This window comes from Lotus japonicus, chromosome 3 (genome assembly GCF_012489685.1).
Source record: "Lotus japonicus ecotype B-129 chromosome 3, LjGifu_v1.2".
NCBI classification, from domain to species: domain Eukaryota; kingdom Viridiplantae; phylum Streptophyta; class Magnoliopsida; order Fabales; family Fabaceae; genus Lotus; species Lotus japonicus.
Genome location: NC_080043.1, coordinates 33,026,482 through 33,041,746, shown reverse-complemented (window position 1 = coordinate 33,041,746; position 15,265 = coordinate 33,026,482). Strand labels below are relative to the sequence as shown.

At 37.8% G+C, this 15,265-nt stretch overlaps 3 protein-coding genes across 7 annotated transcripts; 2 read left to right on the top strand and 1 right to left on the bottom strand.

The window, feature by feature from the left end:
• The first annotated feature begins 2,883 nt into the window (after positions 1-2,883).
• Positions 2,884-7,705, top strand: LOC130749457 (uncharacterized). 3 transcript variants are annotated; one of them, XM_057602816.1, is made up of 3 exons: positions 2,884-3,326; positions 4,301-6,964; positions 7,059-7,705. In XM_057602816.1, the coding sequence occupies exons 2-3, from the start codon at positions 4,397-4,399 to the stop codon at positions 7,335-7,337; spliced, it is 2,847 nt and encodes a 948-aa protein (XP_057458799.1). In that variant the 5' UTR covers positions 2,884-3,326; positions 4,301-4,396; the 3' UTR covers positions 7,338-7,705. The 3 variants fall into 3 exon arrangements, with proteins under 3 accessions (XP_057458799.1, XP_057458801.1, XP_057458800.1); XM_057602818.1 differs by lacking the exon at positions 2,884-3,326 and adding an exon at positions 3,759-3,883; XM_057602817.1 differs by lacking the exon at positions 2,884-3,326 and adding an exon at positions 3,919-4,141.
• Positions 7,706-8,900: 1,195 nt separating this feature from the next.
• LOC130749493 (uncharacterized) lies at positions 8,901-10,624 on the bottom strand. Its single transcript, XM_057602859.1, has 4 exons — positions 10,461-10,624; positions 10,173-10,264; positions 9,620-9,809; positions 8,901-9,490 (listed from the first exon to the last, which is right to left on the bottom strand). The coding sequence occupies exons 2-4, from the start codon at positions 10,203-10,205 to the stop codon at positions 8,949-8,951; spliced, it is 765 nt and encodes a 254-aa protein (XP_057458842.1). The 5' UTR covers positions 10,206-10,264; positions 10,461-10,624; the 3' UTR covers positions 8,901-8,948.
• A 295-nt stretch (positions 10,625-10,919) lies between these two features.
• LOC130749838 (putative pentatricopeptide repeat-containing protein At5g52630) lies at positions 10,920-14,987 on the top strand. Of its 3 annotated transcripts, none has more exons than XM_057603201.1 (3): positions 10,920-11,001; positions 11,256-14,360; positions 14,489-14,987. In XM_057603201.1, exons 1-2 carry the CDS (start codon positions 10,990-10,992, stop codon positions 13,320-13,322), a joined length of 2,079 nt encoding a protein of 692 aa, XP_057459184.1. In that variant the 5' UTR covers positions 10,920-10,989; the 3' UTR covers positions 13,323-14,360; positions 14,489-14,987. The 3 variants fall into 3 exon arrangements, with proteins under 3 accessions (XP_057459184.1, XP_057459183.1, XP_057459182.1); XM_057603200.1 differs by lacking the exon at positions 10,920-11,001 and having other exon boundaries at positions 11,079-14,360; positions 14,489-14,609; positions 14,876-14,987; XM_057603199.1 differs by lacking the exon at positions 10,920-11,001 and having other exon boundaries at positions 11,079-14,360.
• Positions 14,988-15,265: the final 278 nt, after the last annotated feature.

Here is a 15,265-nt window from a genome sequence, read left to right as displayed (position 1 = left end):
GAAATTTAGCTTTTGCAAGTTTAGCTTATATTTAGTGACAAAAAAAAAGTTCCAACTTTAGCTTATAATTAGGGACGGAGGGAGTACTACACAATCATCTATTTAAAATTCATTAATTTGCTATGTCATAAATAAATTTGAGTTTAACAATATTTAAATTGAAAAATTGATTGATATGATTGAAAACATATGTAAAACTCTTTACACAGCTATAATTATATATATATAATATATAATATATAATTAGATCCTAAAAAAATACCTCACTATCTCATTTTAAAAAAGTATTTCACGTTTAAACTATCAGGATTAATTACGGCTATATAATCCTAATAATATTATAAATTTAAATTATCTAATACAATCTTAAATTATTAATTGGAATGTCCTATACGGCTAAATCCTTAATATGGTGCTGTCCCTACGTGTAAGCGGCTGTGGAATCAGGGTGTCCATTGCCCCCTTTGGTGTTCGAGGTGCCCTGGTGTGGAGGAAACGATGGGTCATGTGTTCAAGGATTTCTTCTAGAGCAAGAAGTTTTGGTTTGGGTTGCGACTTGGTGTTGTGTGGCCTGCTGCAGATGGTGTCGATTTTGTCTCATGGCTACGTTTTATAATCCTGACGGCTCCCACGGAGTATGCTGGATGGGTATGTTCGTTGTGCTACTCTCTATGGCGCGCGTGTAACTTGCTATGTTTTGAGGACCGATTGCTCGACGACAGGAAGTGTGTTGCAACGACATTGGTGGAGCTCCAGGATTATCAAGAGGCTCGATCGTTGTTGGGACAACAACACCGTGAATCTCATTCCCCTTCATACAGACAATGCAAACCGCCACAGGATGGATGAGTCAAAGTGAATGTGGATGTGGCAGAGGTGAATGGAAGGTGGAAGAATGATATTGTGTTGCGTGATTCAGAGGTGGAGGTGCGCTTGCTGACTCTCTTCTTGGATGAGTTTTTAGGGAATCCATGTTTTGTTGGCTGTGATGAGAGGTTTTTATTGGATGAGGATCTTTTTCCGGAGTTCTCTTGATCAGAGAGTTTGGAGATGCAGGTTTTAGGAGAAGCGAATCTTTCGCAGTTTTCTGAAGAGATGGCCCAGGTGCAAGACCGTGTGCTTGAAGAAGAGGGTGTGTTTGATGCTGATCTTAGGGAGGGTGTTGGGGAGACTTTAAGGTGCCCCCCGACCAAGGATGGTTTGATTTTGGCAACCCCTAGGTGTCGGAGATGACCGAAGAAGTCGGCTTTGTTGTCCTCTTCTCCCCTCTTCTCCTAAGGATTTTGCCCCTAGGCCTAGGAGGAGACCTAGAAAAGGTGAGAAGAGGGGTAGTAAGAAGAGGGTCCAAGACGAGGTTTCCTGTGACTTGGATGTTGTAGGTACCCCTGCCTCTCTTGAGGCTCACGAATGGAATCAGCTGATACTTTTGCCGGTAGAGTTTTCAAAACCACAAGGTGTTATGACTAGGGCGAGGAGCGCTTTGTTGATGGGGAAATACTTGAGCATGAGATACGATTGTTCAGATGAGGTTGCTATGAACCAAATTGCGGCCCAAATCCTTGCACGGAGACTTCCCTGGGGTGGGTTTTTGGTGACTTGGTGTTTCTGATTGAATCTGGTTGTTTTTCCTTTGGTGTTTGATGTGGTAGTATGCCTTTGGGTCTTTGTAATCTTCTGATCTTGAGATTTCTGGTCCTGTAGTTTTTTAGGTTTTTAGGTTGGCGTTCTCTGAGTTGGGTCTCTTTCTTTTTGGTTGGGTGTAGGTTTCTTGTTTGTTGTATAGCTTTATGGTCTTTTTCTTTGGGGACTGTCTTTCACTATGGGTGATTAGCTTTTTGTTGTTACTAATCACCATCATGCTTTGTCTCCTTTTCAGCTTTGATAAGCTGTAATTAATATATTCTCTTTTGCTTTTTAAATTTTTTTTGCAGAAGCCATGGGAGGGAAGAGGGCCTTGCAGCTGGTGGTGGAACATGGATATCGACGGTTGTGCGTGGAGTCTGATGCAGAGATTGTGGTGTGTGCTTTGAATGGCCACAATTCTCATAATTTTTACTACCTCTGCTCCTATTTAACTGTCCTGGAAGATAAGAAACATACATATTAAGGAAAACAATTAATTTTATTAATTTTCATAAAATTATTACTTGTTTTCCTATTTTACCCTCTAAAATGTGTTTTATCTTTCCTCATTTATTGCTCTTACAAGGACACAATTACGAAAAACGTCATTTAATACTCTCTTAAAATGTTAAATGAACAGATAAAGTGAACAGTTAATAAGGAACAGAGGTCGGAAATGCTGATTCAAGATATCAAAAGTGTGCTTCGTGGTTCATCCCTATTTCTTTTAGTCATGTTTATAGGGATGTCATAATGTAGCCAAATTCTCAGTGTCTTTGTTAGATGAGGTTTGGATTGATAATGTCCCTATTTATTTCAACTCTTGTATTCGTTTTAACATTCTGTCCTTTTTATTTCAATAAATCTTTGATTTTCCGTTAAAAAAAAACTTTCTAAAACGATCACCCAATAAATTATAAAGAAAATTAAATTAAATTTGGTTATTTTGTTTTGGGGCATGTGAATGCGATTCTACTTTTATTACTGCAATCGGCGCAACGATATCTATTCTTGGATCGCCGTTGCCGCAAAATAAATACTACTACTACTACTACTTTGTTTGTTTACTTTATTGCTATTAATTTATTTATTTATTTACATTTTTATCATATAAGGAGTACATTTTTTGGTGCAGAATAAAACAATCGGTAAAATATGGCTTATCTAAAAAAAATCACTAAAATAAAAAAATTAAATGGCCTGACAATTGTGGAATGGATACACGTAAGAGTAAGAAGGCCCCACGTTCCTTCACGTCGGGATTCGCGACAGTGAAAGAAGTCTCCGTTAGCGGGACCCACACTCCTTTCGCTTTCTTTCTTTCTTTCTTTCTTTCTCTCCACCGTTTCCATTGAAAACGAAACGCTCGCTCACTCTCCAGGCTCCACCACTCTCATTAAGGCACTGTTTGGCGCGCGCTATTTTCTCTTTCCCTGTAGCTAATTTTTCTTTTTCTTCCGAGAAAGAAAAACGCGGCACATAAATACAAAAAGAAAACAAGAAAGAAAAAATAAAGATACTCGTTACGCTTCGAATGAATGAAGAAGAAAGAAGATTGAAAATGATGATGATGGTGGTGGATTACCTCGAATAGTGTCCATTGCAATTCCTTGCTTCGCTTGTAAACCACGTCGCTTTTCGTTTTCCCCTTCTCCTCATCACTGAACCAGTTTCTCTTTTTTCTTCTCTCTTTCTTCTTTCTGGTAAGCTCTGATTTTCTTGATTCCAGAGAAATTTTCAGATTTTGCTGTTGAATTTGAATGCTGCATTTTCCATCACTCTCTTCTTCTGAGTCTTTATTTATTTAATTTAATTTTAAAAAATGGAGTATTGGATTGAATTTGTTTCTTTGATTGGGAATGGGTTTTGTTGCTAAATTTGGTATTAAGGATTTAAGGTTTAGGGGTTAATTTTCTGTATTAATTTTCATTTTCAAATTATAAATTTGGTTTCTTTTTTTGCTTTTTGCTTTATGCTTTGTGTTGGGTATTTGAATTGATTGAATTAGAAACCCATCGTTTTCATTGTCAACCAACTCATAAATTCTCACTTTCATAGTTTTGCACATGTATTCAACGTGTATGAATGATGAATTGATGATGATGCATATGGTTCTCTGCTTTGGGTTCAGAGTAAAGGTTATGCCATGATATGTGATTATGTGTAGTTAGTGTGATTTAGGACAAAAAATACTTAGGACTTTGCTAATGGTTAGTGGGATTAAGTCCAATTATTTCTCTGTTTTGAAAGTGGGTAGTAGGTACCATCATCACTTTGTTCATTGAATTAGAATGTTCATTGATTTAGAAAGTGTATGGTTTTGTGCATTTACTTTTGTGCAATGAATTCAATTATTTTCCTTTCATGTGGCTTCTTGCCATAATCTTTGTGGACAATGTCAAAATCATGTTTCAATGTTTTCAGGATCGATATTTCTATTTGTGTTTGGCTCCCTTTAATGTGATCAGCTTTTTCCTTCATAGTTCGTTTTGTTGACTGTGTCATGGTTTGAACATTGGTAATTTTTTCTGTTTACACTTAGCTTGTTACTTCTTTGAGTTATTCAAATTTGCAAGGTCTTCTGTGTTGAGTTGTAGCATTTTAACCGTATTTTGCAAACTCTTTGCGACTTCTTCCCTTCTTTGGAATTGATGCAATTGTGAACCTTTCTTGACAGATAATTGCCTAAGTACGGGAGAAAATCCCCGACAACATATTTGCTTATGGGTGAAAACATCAGAGTGAAGTGTGAAATTTGAGTGTATGTTGTGCAATGCCAATCAATATACAGCCAAGTAATGGGTTGTTGGAACCTGCTGAGGACATGGGATTTGGTCCAGAGCTGAAAAAGAACAGTTCAAAACGGCATAGCAGCTCAAAGACGGCTAAAGAAAGTTTTGCATTGCCCCCACCTTATCGAGGTCCAAATGATGCAGATAAGTTGAAGTCAAAGAGTGGTTTTGCTCCTCCACATAGTGATCTCAAACAGAAAGCAACTGAAACTGTGAAGCGAAGTGCAACTGAAAGTGATGAGCTTGTCAAATACATGTCTAATTTGCCCGGTTATCTCCTGCGTGCTGATAGAGTGGAAAGTTTTCAAGAGAAAGCTTTCAGTGTTGGTGTTCTAGATTGGTCTCGACTCGAGAAGTGGAAGCATAAGCATATCCCAGTTGTAGCTAGTAACTTCACATCATTCAATAGCAGTGAATCATCATCAAGAACAGCTGCCAAATCGTCTACTAGTTTTGGTGGCAAGGAAAAACTTGATGATAAAAAAGGTCTGCTTTCTTCAAGTATCAGGCCAACTAGCAGGGAATCCCTTCCTGAAAGTACCAAACTTCCCTTTCAGAATGTCAAACGATCTGAATCTTCTAAAAGTAGAGCTAGAAGCTTTGGAGATGAGCATAGAGTGACACCCTGGGCTTATGAGTCCATTGGAAAGACTCACTCAAATGTATCTCTTGAAAAGGAGAGGAAGAATGACTATCAAAAAAGGACCTCACATGTCAGAAATTCAGCATCAGACTTGAGGCAACATGGGATCTCATATGTTCCTAATGACAATGCGAATGGCAGGGATGATGGCGGTAAACAGAACATGGAGGGTTTGCAAGAGTATGACTACAAGAATAAAGATAGAAGTCACAAGTACAGCTCTAATACAGGACAGCCATCATTAAGATCAAAAAACGAAGGGGGCTCAAGCAGTTCTAAGAAAATGAGTTCTAGCAGCACTGAAACCAGGAAAAAGGTGGATCATTTGAAGAATGTAGACTTTGACACTGGTAGTGAACATTGCCATAGCCAGCCAAGTAATGTTGTGCTGCTTTATCCTCAAGAAATTCCCCAATCATGTTCTTCAGAGGATTTTCGGTTTTCTGAGTTCAGAACGTCATCTGATGAAAATTATGCAGAATCAAGCCGAAGTAGCATGTCATATGTTTCCTCTATGTCACACGTTTCTATTCCAGACGAGGTTCACAATGAAGATGGATGTTCTGAAATGCCACTTTCAAGTGCACAGCTTTCAGAAACAATGCAACACAGCATTAGTACTACTCTAGGTGTACGTCGTTCTTCTTCTGTGTCTGAGACACACGCTCCCACAATAAATGAGTTGTCTGGTCTGCAATCTGGAGCGGCTTGCTTTGAAAAGGATGTGTTAGACACCAAGCTTAGAAACCAGTGTGTTTTCAGTCATGTGAAGGAATCACTGGACAAAGAAGCTGCTGAGTTGGCAACTCAGAAGGGAATTAATTCATCTCACCATCGTCGGTTCAGCTTCAGCTTAAGTCGGCTTGGTAGAAGTTTCAGTTTCAAAGAGGGACCTGCAATTCCACAAGTTAGTTCCAGGCATGTTAATGCAAGATCTAGTCCAGTAACGCCTGAATGTTCTGTTCGTTGGGATAATTCAAGCAAAGGGAAAGCAAGTATTCAGAGCAGAACCAGGGCCAGCCCCTTGCGGAGGTTATTAGACCCTATATTAAAGCATAAGGCATCACATCATTCAGCTGAAAGCAGTCAAACACAAAAGGAAAGCATAAATTCAAACAGCTTCAGGACTATCACTGACAATGAACCACCGCTGGCTGAAAAGAACAAGGGATCATCAATTCAAGGCCTCTTGCAGCTTACTCTGAAAAATGGAGTGCCCTTGTTTAAGTTTGTGCTTCACAACGAAAGAAAGATTTTTGCTGCTACCAGGAATAGTTTAGCATCGCCGGAGATGGATGATTTAGGCTGCTGTTTTACCTTCTATCTGGTTAATGAAATTAAGAAAAAGAGTGGTGGATGGATGAGTCATGGAAGTAAAGAAAAAAGCTGTGGCTATGCATACAATATGATTGCTCAGATGAAGTTTTCTAGCTCTAGAATCAATGAACCAATCAATGAGAACTCCACGAGACAGCTAATGGTTAAAGAATATGTTCTATTAGGGATTGAGATTGGCCAGACAGATCAAGGACCACCAAAGTGCATCCAGAGTGCAGAACTTGCAGCCGTAGTTATCGAGACCCCATGTGAAAACTTAAGCAACAGACTACATAGTGATGATAATTTGCTGAAGAAAGGGTACTTGGGAGAAGAAAGAGACTTGTGCAGTTCAGGAGAAAATGATCCCTCTGGTAGCACTATAGCTATACTTCCAGGGGCTGTCCATGGTGCACCAAACAAAGGTGAACCTACACCATTGATCTATCGATGGAAAACCGGAGGATCATGTGATTGCGGGGGTTGGGACATTGGTTGCAAACTGCTTGTGCTCTCTAAGAAGAACCGAAGTTCAAATATCCCAAAAAGTTATAAACCTTACCGTGATCGTTTTCAACTTTTTGCTCAGGTATAAATTATATATTCTACCTGAGGATAATGCTTGTTAACAATTATAAAGACTGAATATCTCATTCACATTTCATCCTAATCCTTAATTTCAGGAAGGAGATGAGCAAGACACACCGCTTTTCACTTTGCTATTATTGAAGGATGGATTCTATTCGGTTGAGTTCAATTCAGCAATCACTCTTTTACAGGCATTCTTCATTTCTGTTGTTGTTTTAAGCAGCCAGAAGCTACCAGGATATTTGGAAATGGGTAGCAGCATGCATGGAGAGATCCTTAAGGAACCGAGTTCAAAGAACAACAGCAGAGTTCAGGGGAAAGCACCTGTAAAATACACTCCAATTCCACCTCTCTCTCCTGTTGGCAGAGTTTAAATTGGGAAGAATTTCTTTTTTGCTGTTCAAAGTTATTAGCTGCTTAGATCTTCAAGTAGCTAAGGAATAGCAAGTTAATTAGGATGCAAAACATTATAGATGTTATAATTTTACTCTTCTTTGCACCTACCTTCATGCAAGGGACAGAATAGTTCTCTTTTTTTACAGCAAAAGGTAAATATGAAAGAGAGGGTAGAAAGTGCAGTTTAGGATTAGGAGTAAGAGTAATACTTTTGTTTCTCTATTTCCTCCTTCATTCATGCAATCTGATATAGTAATTGTCCATTCCACCCAATACCTGTTGTAGCAGGAAACGGGAAGCTTGTTGTACTCGAATTGATTGTACAAAAGAAACCACTACACCACCACCGTCTTTGTCCGAATCAAAACTTCAATAACTAAAACTAGCAGGGTTATTATCTTGTAGTTATCTTGTACTACAAGATTGATGAAGTTGCTATATATCAAGATTACACTATTTACTCTGTTTTGACATGTAATTATAATATCCGCAATTGGAAATGTTTGCTTTCAAATTTTACAAGGATAAATTGCCCGTTTGGACCCAAATGGGAAAATACACATCCCAACACATCAACAAAGAAGATAAATGAAAATTGACTCAAATGTGGATTAGCATTGAGTTCAATGCCAAACCAAATGGACAACATTTATGTTAAACTTCTGTGTACTGTTTTCGGTAGAACATCAGTTCTGTATTTCTAATCGAATATGTTTATGTACCAAAGCTTCTTTTAAAACAAATTTATTGGAAAAGGTACTGTTTGTATTGTCTTTCTTTTAAAAAGCATAATTCATTTCATTGCTAACAGAGATGGCTTTCTTCCTAAGTTTTGAACATATTTAGCACATATCGAGAACAAACTAATGGGTGTGATAATGAAGGTAAGCAAGAAAACAAAAAGGGAAATAGTTAGCATTGCGTGCCGAAGTATTGTGCATAACATTCAAAGTTTTAGTTGGTCCATGTTAAAGTCCAATGAGACTTAAATACTTCCATATGTGCACAAGTACAAGTAATGAGCTTGTGCTAAGACCGTAACTTCATAAAACTATACTAATAGCGTGTTTGAATTAGCTATTTTTTTCTTAGAATCAATTTCAACATTCAGAAGCTACTCACAAGAACATTTCCTCATAATTGATTTTGACTTTATAACCAATTATATAAAGTTCCCCGAGCATGCATTGGATAAGGAGATTGTTGGAATTAGACATGGCAACTGGTTATGTTGCTGCAAGTTATTATTGAGTCTGTGACCATACTAGTTAACTGAGTTTTTGGCTACATGAGTGAACTATTCACTTGAGTTCATATCTCAATACTCTGGTTTAAACACCTAAGTTTGCATTATATTAATCCTAAGCATGAATATATATTTTGCCTGAGGTTGAAGGAGCACTTTATCATAAATTTATTAAGCCCGCATGTCTCAGCTTCTACACATCACTAGTGCAGTCAAGTCAGAACTTTTTAAGATGATTGAAGCTTCAGCACATCACAACAAAGTGAAAAGAGGTAAAGAACAAAGGAAAGGCAACTAAAAGTAAACTTTGTAACTACATTGAAAACTTTGATGTATTCAGTATTCACACGTCTACCGGGGAAGCATGATGGACACAAATAAACCACTGGCCATCAATCCTCTCAAACACATTTGTTACAAATTGTCCTCCCCATCTGCCTCCTTTCGTCTTTACGAATTCCATGCAAGTAACATACCCCATATCCTCTCCAACATGAAACTTAATGTCTTCTAGTTTAATTTCAAGTGGAAATTCATAGTTAGCCCATACAATATTCCAGCTCTCGATAACGTCATCATAACCAGAAATTCCTTTCATACCAGGGTGTACGCAGCATACCTCGTCACTCTTGGCCCACATTGCTTGCATGGCTGCAAGGTCACCATTCTTGAATGACTCATAAAACCGGCTGTTCGCTCCAAACAATGTTGTCTCTCTGTCTTTCTTAAGGTTTTTTAGGATATCCCTTATTTCTGCAGCTTTAGCATAGTTCTCTTCAGCAATGGCACTCTCTAGCTCCTGCACTAAAGTAGTTTCATCCACTGCAACGTTATCACTACTCAATGTGCCCTCTGAGTCTTCACTTTTTGCTCCCTGTCGTCTACCTGACAACCAAAGGCGATTTTAGAGAATGCAAATGTAAATTTAGCAAAATAACTAGTACTGAAAACATGGAGCAAAATCAACACAGAAAAAAGAAAACTATTGCCAAGGTTTTAAGCAAATATACTTACTGAATCTTCCCATTTGCTTCTTGATACATTGATCAGTAAAACGACACAATTGGTCTCCTTTTCCACAACTTCTACCAAAAACTAATCTATTTGGAGTAAAGGAAGGCAGACAAACATGATGTAGCTTCTGAGAGCTATTGATGAATGAACCCCTTATGAAATTCAATTCCTTGTGAGTAGAACAAAGCCCCTTCTCAACAAAAAAAAATTGAAATCAATCCCTATGAAGCAAGAGAGCAATTTAAAAATAACAATAGTAAATTACAGAACCATTTAAAAGATATCTTCTTCATTCCTCAGGCGTGCAACAGAAATTCTAAGCATGAATAAAAGCTTCCAACAGATTACATGTCAATATAAGCAAACAAAAATCACAGAAAAAGCCTACTTTTTCCAAATTTTCACTTCAAGCGGTCAAATTAAATCTAGTTTCAATCCTGGAGTTCTCTATTCAATAAACCATTGATCGACATCAAATGGTAGTTTAAAATCCTGTTCTCATCTCAATAACACAAAATATGATCCACCAAAGATAATGAATTGGGCAACTCACATTGAAAGGTAGGGTAGTTCCAAAAAGCGCCATAGTTGAAAGTGGTTATTCCAGATTCACAACTACCAGTAGCAACACAAAGGGTGCTAATTCTGAAAAATTACAAGAAACTAGTGTATCAGGATCTCAAACCATAGTAAGAAGGTAAAACAAAAACTCAAATTATCTACTAATCAAGAACATGTGCGTGCAAATACAAGAACCAAGATCAAGTACATTTGGATCTCAAATTATCTAGAATACAAGAACAACGTTATTATAACTATAACAACAAGCATTTAGAGCAACCTCGTTGAAGAGAAGATTGAAAGAACGCTGATTGCGTGCAGGTGGCACTGTGAGTGCAGTGAGCGCTTCGTTGGTTGAAAGAACGAAATAGGGTAAGGTTTTGTCATAGATAGATAGAGGGGAAGAAGAGGGAACAGAAAATGGTCACTGTGGAACGGTGTCGTTTGGTGCATAAATACAGTAATGCTTTATACTTCCACATTGAGATTGAGTGTTTGTTTGTTAGACACTTGTTTGGATTATAATTAAACAAATTAAACAACCATTAAACATAGAACAACCACGCTTAGGCTGGGCCTGGGCCTGAAAGAAAAATGATCATTTAGGCTGGGCCTGAATGAAACCCACTGATCCACATTCTGATCCATCTAAAACCAAGTCCATATTGACAAACAAAAAAACCCACCTTCCCTCCTAAATAGTTAACCGAGAAAGGAACCCTCCCTAGTCCCTACCTGTGAAATGTAGAATGAACGTGACGTGATTCACACCCACCATATATGAGAGAAACTGCATCAAACCAGCAAAAATGGCTTCAAGGGTAAATGAAATAAACACACAAATAAATTTCATGATACATATCCTAATCAAAATCAAAATCAAAATTAACTTATTAAAATCTGAACTTGACACCACCCAAGTTACATACCCTCTTAATCATATCAAAAAATGTGATGACTTGTTGCTACTTTATTTTTGCTTAATTTTTTCAACTATGTATAAATCACATTTTTGTTCTGTTCTTATCTATGTGTTCACATGATTCACCCTTCTGTTTTGACATTTCACTTTCAGAATCTTTTTAGATTTCGCCACAAACTATGTGACTCCAAAGCAGTGGCTCAACTTATCCAAACCTGTGCACAAGCCAAAGAATTGAGCAAAGGAAAACAGTTACATGCTCAGCTGATCCGAGGAGGGTGTTTACCATGCACCTTTCTGACAAATCACCTCCTCAATTTGTACTCCAAATGTGGAGAGCTTGATTATGCTATCAAGCTGTTTGACAGAATGTCTAAGAGAAACATGGTCTCTTGGACAGCTATGATTACTGGGTTTTTTCGTAGTTTGAGGTTTCGGGAGGCTTTGGATACCTTTTGTCAAATGAGGGCTGAAGGAGAGACAGCCTCGCAATTTGCACTTTCTAGTGTGCTTCAAGCTTGCGCCTCTCTAGGGTCAATTCAGTTTGGGGTACAGGTGCATTGTCTCGTTGTGAAAAGTGGGTTTGGCTGTGAACTGTTTCTGGGTAGTAATCTGACTGATATGTATTCGAAGTGTGGGGAGGTGTCTGATGCTTGTAAAGTTTTTGAAGAAATGCCTTGTAAGGATGAGGTGTTGTGGACCTCAATGATTGATGGCTACGTGAAAAATGGAAATTTTGAGAAAGCTTTAATAGCTTATAAGAAAATGGTCACTGATAATGTCTTTATTGATCAGCATGTATTATGTAGTACTTTGAGTGCTTGCACTGCACTTAAGGCTTTTAGTTTTGGGAAGTCCCTGCATGCAATTATTGTGAAGTTTGGATTTGAATATGAGACTTTCATAGGAAATGCCTTAACAGATCTGTATTCAAAGTCTGGGGATATGGTAAGTGCTTCAAATGTCTTCCAAAGTGATTCTGGTTGTAGAAACATAGTGTCTTTTACTGCTATAGTTGATGGTTATGTTGAGATGGATCAACTTGAGAAGGCTTTAAATGCTTTTATTGACTTGCGAAATTCGGGAATTGAACCTAATGAGTTCACTTTCTCTAGCTTGATCAAGGCTTGTGCTAACCAAGCAAAACTAGAACATGGGAGCCTGCTCCATGGCCAAGTTGTCAAATTCAACTTTGACAGAGACCCTTTTGTTTCTTCTGCCCTAGTTGATATGTATGGAAAGTGCGGGTTATTTGACCACTCAATCCAATTGTTTGATGAGATTGAAAATCCAAATGATACAGCCTGGAATACATTGGTAGGAGTTTTTGCACAGCATGGTTTAGGAAGAAATGCCATTGAAACTTTTAATGAGATGGTCGACAGAGGGCTGAAACCAAATGCAGTAACATTTGTGAACCTTTTAAAAGGATGTAGTCATGCAGGAATGGTTGAGGATGGGCTAAACTACTTTTATTCTATGGACAAGATTTATGGGGTAATGCCTAGAGAAGAACATTACAATTGTATTATTGATTTGCTTGGTAGAGCTGGGAAGCTTAAAGAAGTAGAAGATTTTATAAATAGCATGCCTTTTGAACCAACTGCTTTTGGCTGGTGTTCTTTTCTTGGGGCTTGTAAAACCCATGGTGATAAGGAAAGGGCCAAACTTGCAGCATACAAATTGATGAAGCTTGAACCTGAAAATAGCGGGGCTCATGTTTTGCTTTCAAATATTTATGCAAAAGAAAGACAATGGGAAGATGTAAGATGTTTGAGGAAAATGATAAGAGATGGCAACATGAAGAAATTGCCAGGTTACAGCTGGGTTGATATTGGAAATGAAACTCATGTATTTGGGGTTGAAGATTGGTCTCATCCTCGAAAGAAAGAAATTTATGAAAAGCTTGATAGTCTTCTTGATCAGATAAAGATTGTTGGCTATGTTCCTCAAACAGAATCAGTTCTGATTGAAATGGATGACACTTTGAAGGAGAAGCTTCTTCATAATCACAGTGAAAGGATTGCTGTGGCTTACTCATTACTAGTCAGCCCCATTGGGAAGCCAATCATTGTCAAGAAAAATTTAAGAGTTTGCTCTGATTGCCATTCTGCGTTCAAATATATTTCTAAGGTCACTGAGAGAAATATCATTGTCAGAGATATCAGCAGGTTTCATCATTTTTCCAATGGTTCTTGCTCCTGTGGAGATTACTGGTAATGCTTTCAAGTCTGAAGGTTTATAAAGAGATATGATCATATGGAGCTTCATTCTAGAAACCACATTGAGGAATTTCCAAGGACCTGCTTATATTTTAACAATTGTTTCACTTGCCATTCAAAACTAGTAGCATATCATTACTGGCTATTTTATTAATACCAGTGGTGAGTGTTCAGGTCTTCATGGTAACATTAACATGTCATGTGAAATATTTAGGATGGGATTATTCAAATTTATTTCTTCTTGGATGCCTGGCTGCATTCGGTTTCTTATCTTATTATGCATCACATGGAAATTGGTAAGGCACTTTGACAAGAGTTAATGTCCCTGGAAAGAATAGTAACCAAGGATGATCGATTGGCTTCAACTTCAAATGCTACTAGTGTCAATCCACCTAGTGTTGATGCTTCAGCTACAATATCGGTGACAAGTGAGTTGGAACAAATGATGACTTCTGCAACAACATATAAAGTGTCTGCTGCTGTTGTTGGGATTCCACGCATACTAGAGATATGGCTTAAGATGTTCTTATAAGGCTTGAGCGATCCTCACACTGCAAGCTAGCTTTGAGGATTGAGTTAGGCTTAATCCAACTTCTATTATGGTATATGGGGCTACCGCAGATATTAAATCCTGCAAATTGCTCTAGTTGTCAACTCTTGAGCATAATGGGGTGGTTTTTTGATTCAACACAGACTAGAGATGTGTCTAAAGATGTTCTTATAAGACTCAGGCAATCTTCACACCTTGAGCTAATCTTTAGGGTTGAGTTAACCCTTAACTGAATTCTAATAGCTGTATTATCAAATGTAGCAGAAGCAAGGTGGGATTTTAGGGCAAAGATGGGGTTCAGTAAATTTGGAGTATATTTTCCCAGTTACTTCTCACAGCCTCTTATTTTGGCACAACTCAACCGAAAGTTGCATTCGCTTTGCACCTTACATTCCATGCTCTTCCTGAATCAGTTACACCATGCTCTTCTGGATGACAGAGTTAATAAACTCTATCTCTTATGAGCAAGCTCTTGCCAGAGCGACTGTGAGTGGATCTTTTATCTTTTATTTACTTATATTTTCCATTTTGGGGAGTGGCAGTGGGAAGCTGAGCTCAACTACTTTAACAGAATGTGTTCCAAATCTTACTAGTTGTTACTTGATCTGTTTCAGGTGGCTGGAAGAAAGAGTATTCATGATTTTGCACCATTAACAGTGGTATCAGAGCATAAGCTAATTATCATGTGATTCTCTGAATATGACATCCACAATCACATGGATTCTTTCATACCTGGTAGCAATCTTATTGCTAGTTTACTCACTTAGCTTTTTTCCAGTACTTAATTCAGTTCTGAGATGTTATTTTTCATTCTAAAATATTAAAATTTTGGATCATGGATGGATTTGGATTTTAATAGTATCCAACTTTATGGCCTGAATGATTTAGTGTATGAGGCTTTGGTTGAGCAGAAACTCTTCACCTAGAAATAATTTCTTGGAATGTTTCATCATGGCCTTCTGACTTAATTTTGCTTCCCTGTAACCGTGCTCTTCTTGCAGTTGCTGAATTTCTTAAATTTTGTCCATGCTAATATGAAGGCAATGAAGCAATGCTAGAGCGTCCCACCACATATTATTTCAAATACTATATGTTGTATTCTATTCATTGTGATGTTTTGCTTCTGCTATGTTGCAGGTAGTAAGAAATAATCGTTCACTTTGGAATTGTTAATCACTTGTTAATTTTCTCTCTGAAAATTTTACTCTAATGCTAATCTCTCTCAATGCATTTATTGTTATTGGGAAAATGAAAAGAAAACTTGAAGGGTTGTGAAACAAAGGAACAGGTGAAGCAGTAAAGGTGGACCCTCAGATGGAGTGTAAGTGATTCTTGAAACAATTGCTGGAGGAGCCAGAAAGGAAACTAACCATCTAAAAATCTCATGCCTG

Excerpts from the sequence above, each read along its gene's own strand:
- LOC130749838 (XM_057603200.1), top strand. The coding sequence starts at position 11,220 with ATGATTCACCCTTCTGTTTTGACATTTCACTTTCAGAATCTTTTTAGA.
- LOC130749457 (XM_057602816.1), top strand. The coding sequence starts at position 4,397 with ATGCCAATCAATATACAGCCAAGTAATGGGTTGTTGGAACCTGCTGAG. Across the intron at positions 6,965-7,058 it reads GTTTTCAACTTTTTGCTCAG|GAAGGAGATGAGCAAGACAC; the intron begins GTATAAATTATA and ends CCTTAATTTCAG.
- LOC130749493 (XM_057602859.1), bottom strand. The coding sequence starts at position 10,205 with ATGGCGCTTTTTGGAACTACCCTACCTTTCAAT. Across the intron at positions 9,810-10,172 it reads GAACTACCCTACCTTTCAAT|GGGCTTTGTTCTACTCACAA; the intron begins GTGAGTTGCCCA and ends TTTGTTGAGAAG. Across the intron at positions 9,491-9,619 it reads GAAGCAAATGGGAAGATTCA|GTAGACGACAGGGAGCAAAA; the intron begins GTAAGTATATTT and ends TTTGGTTGTCAG.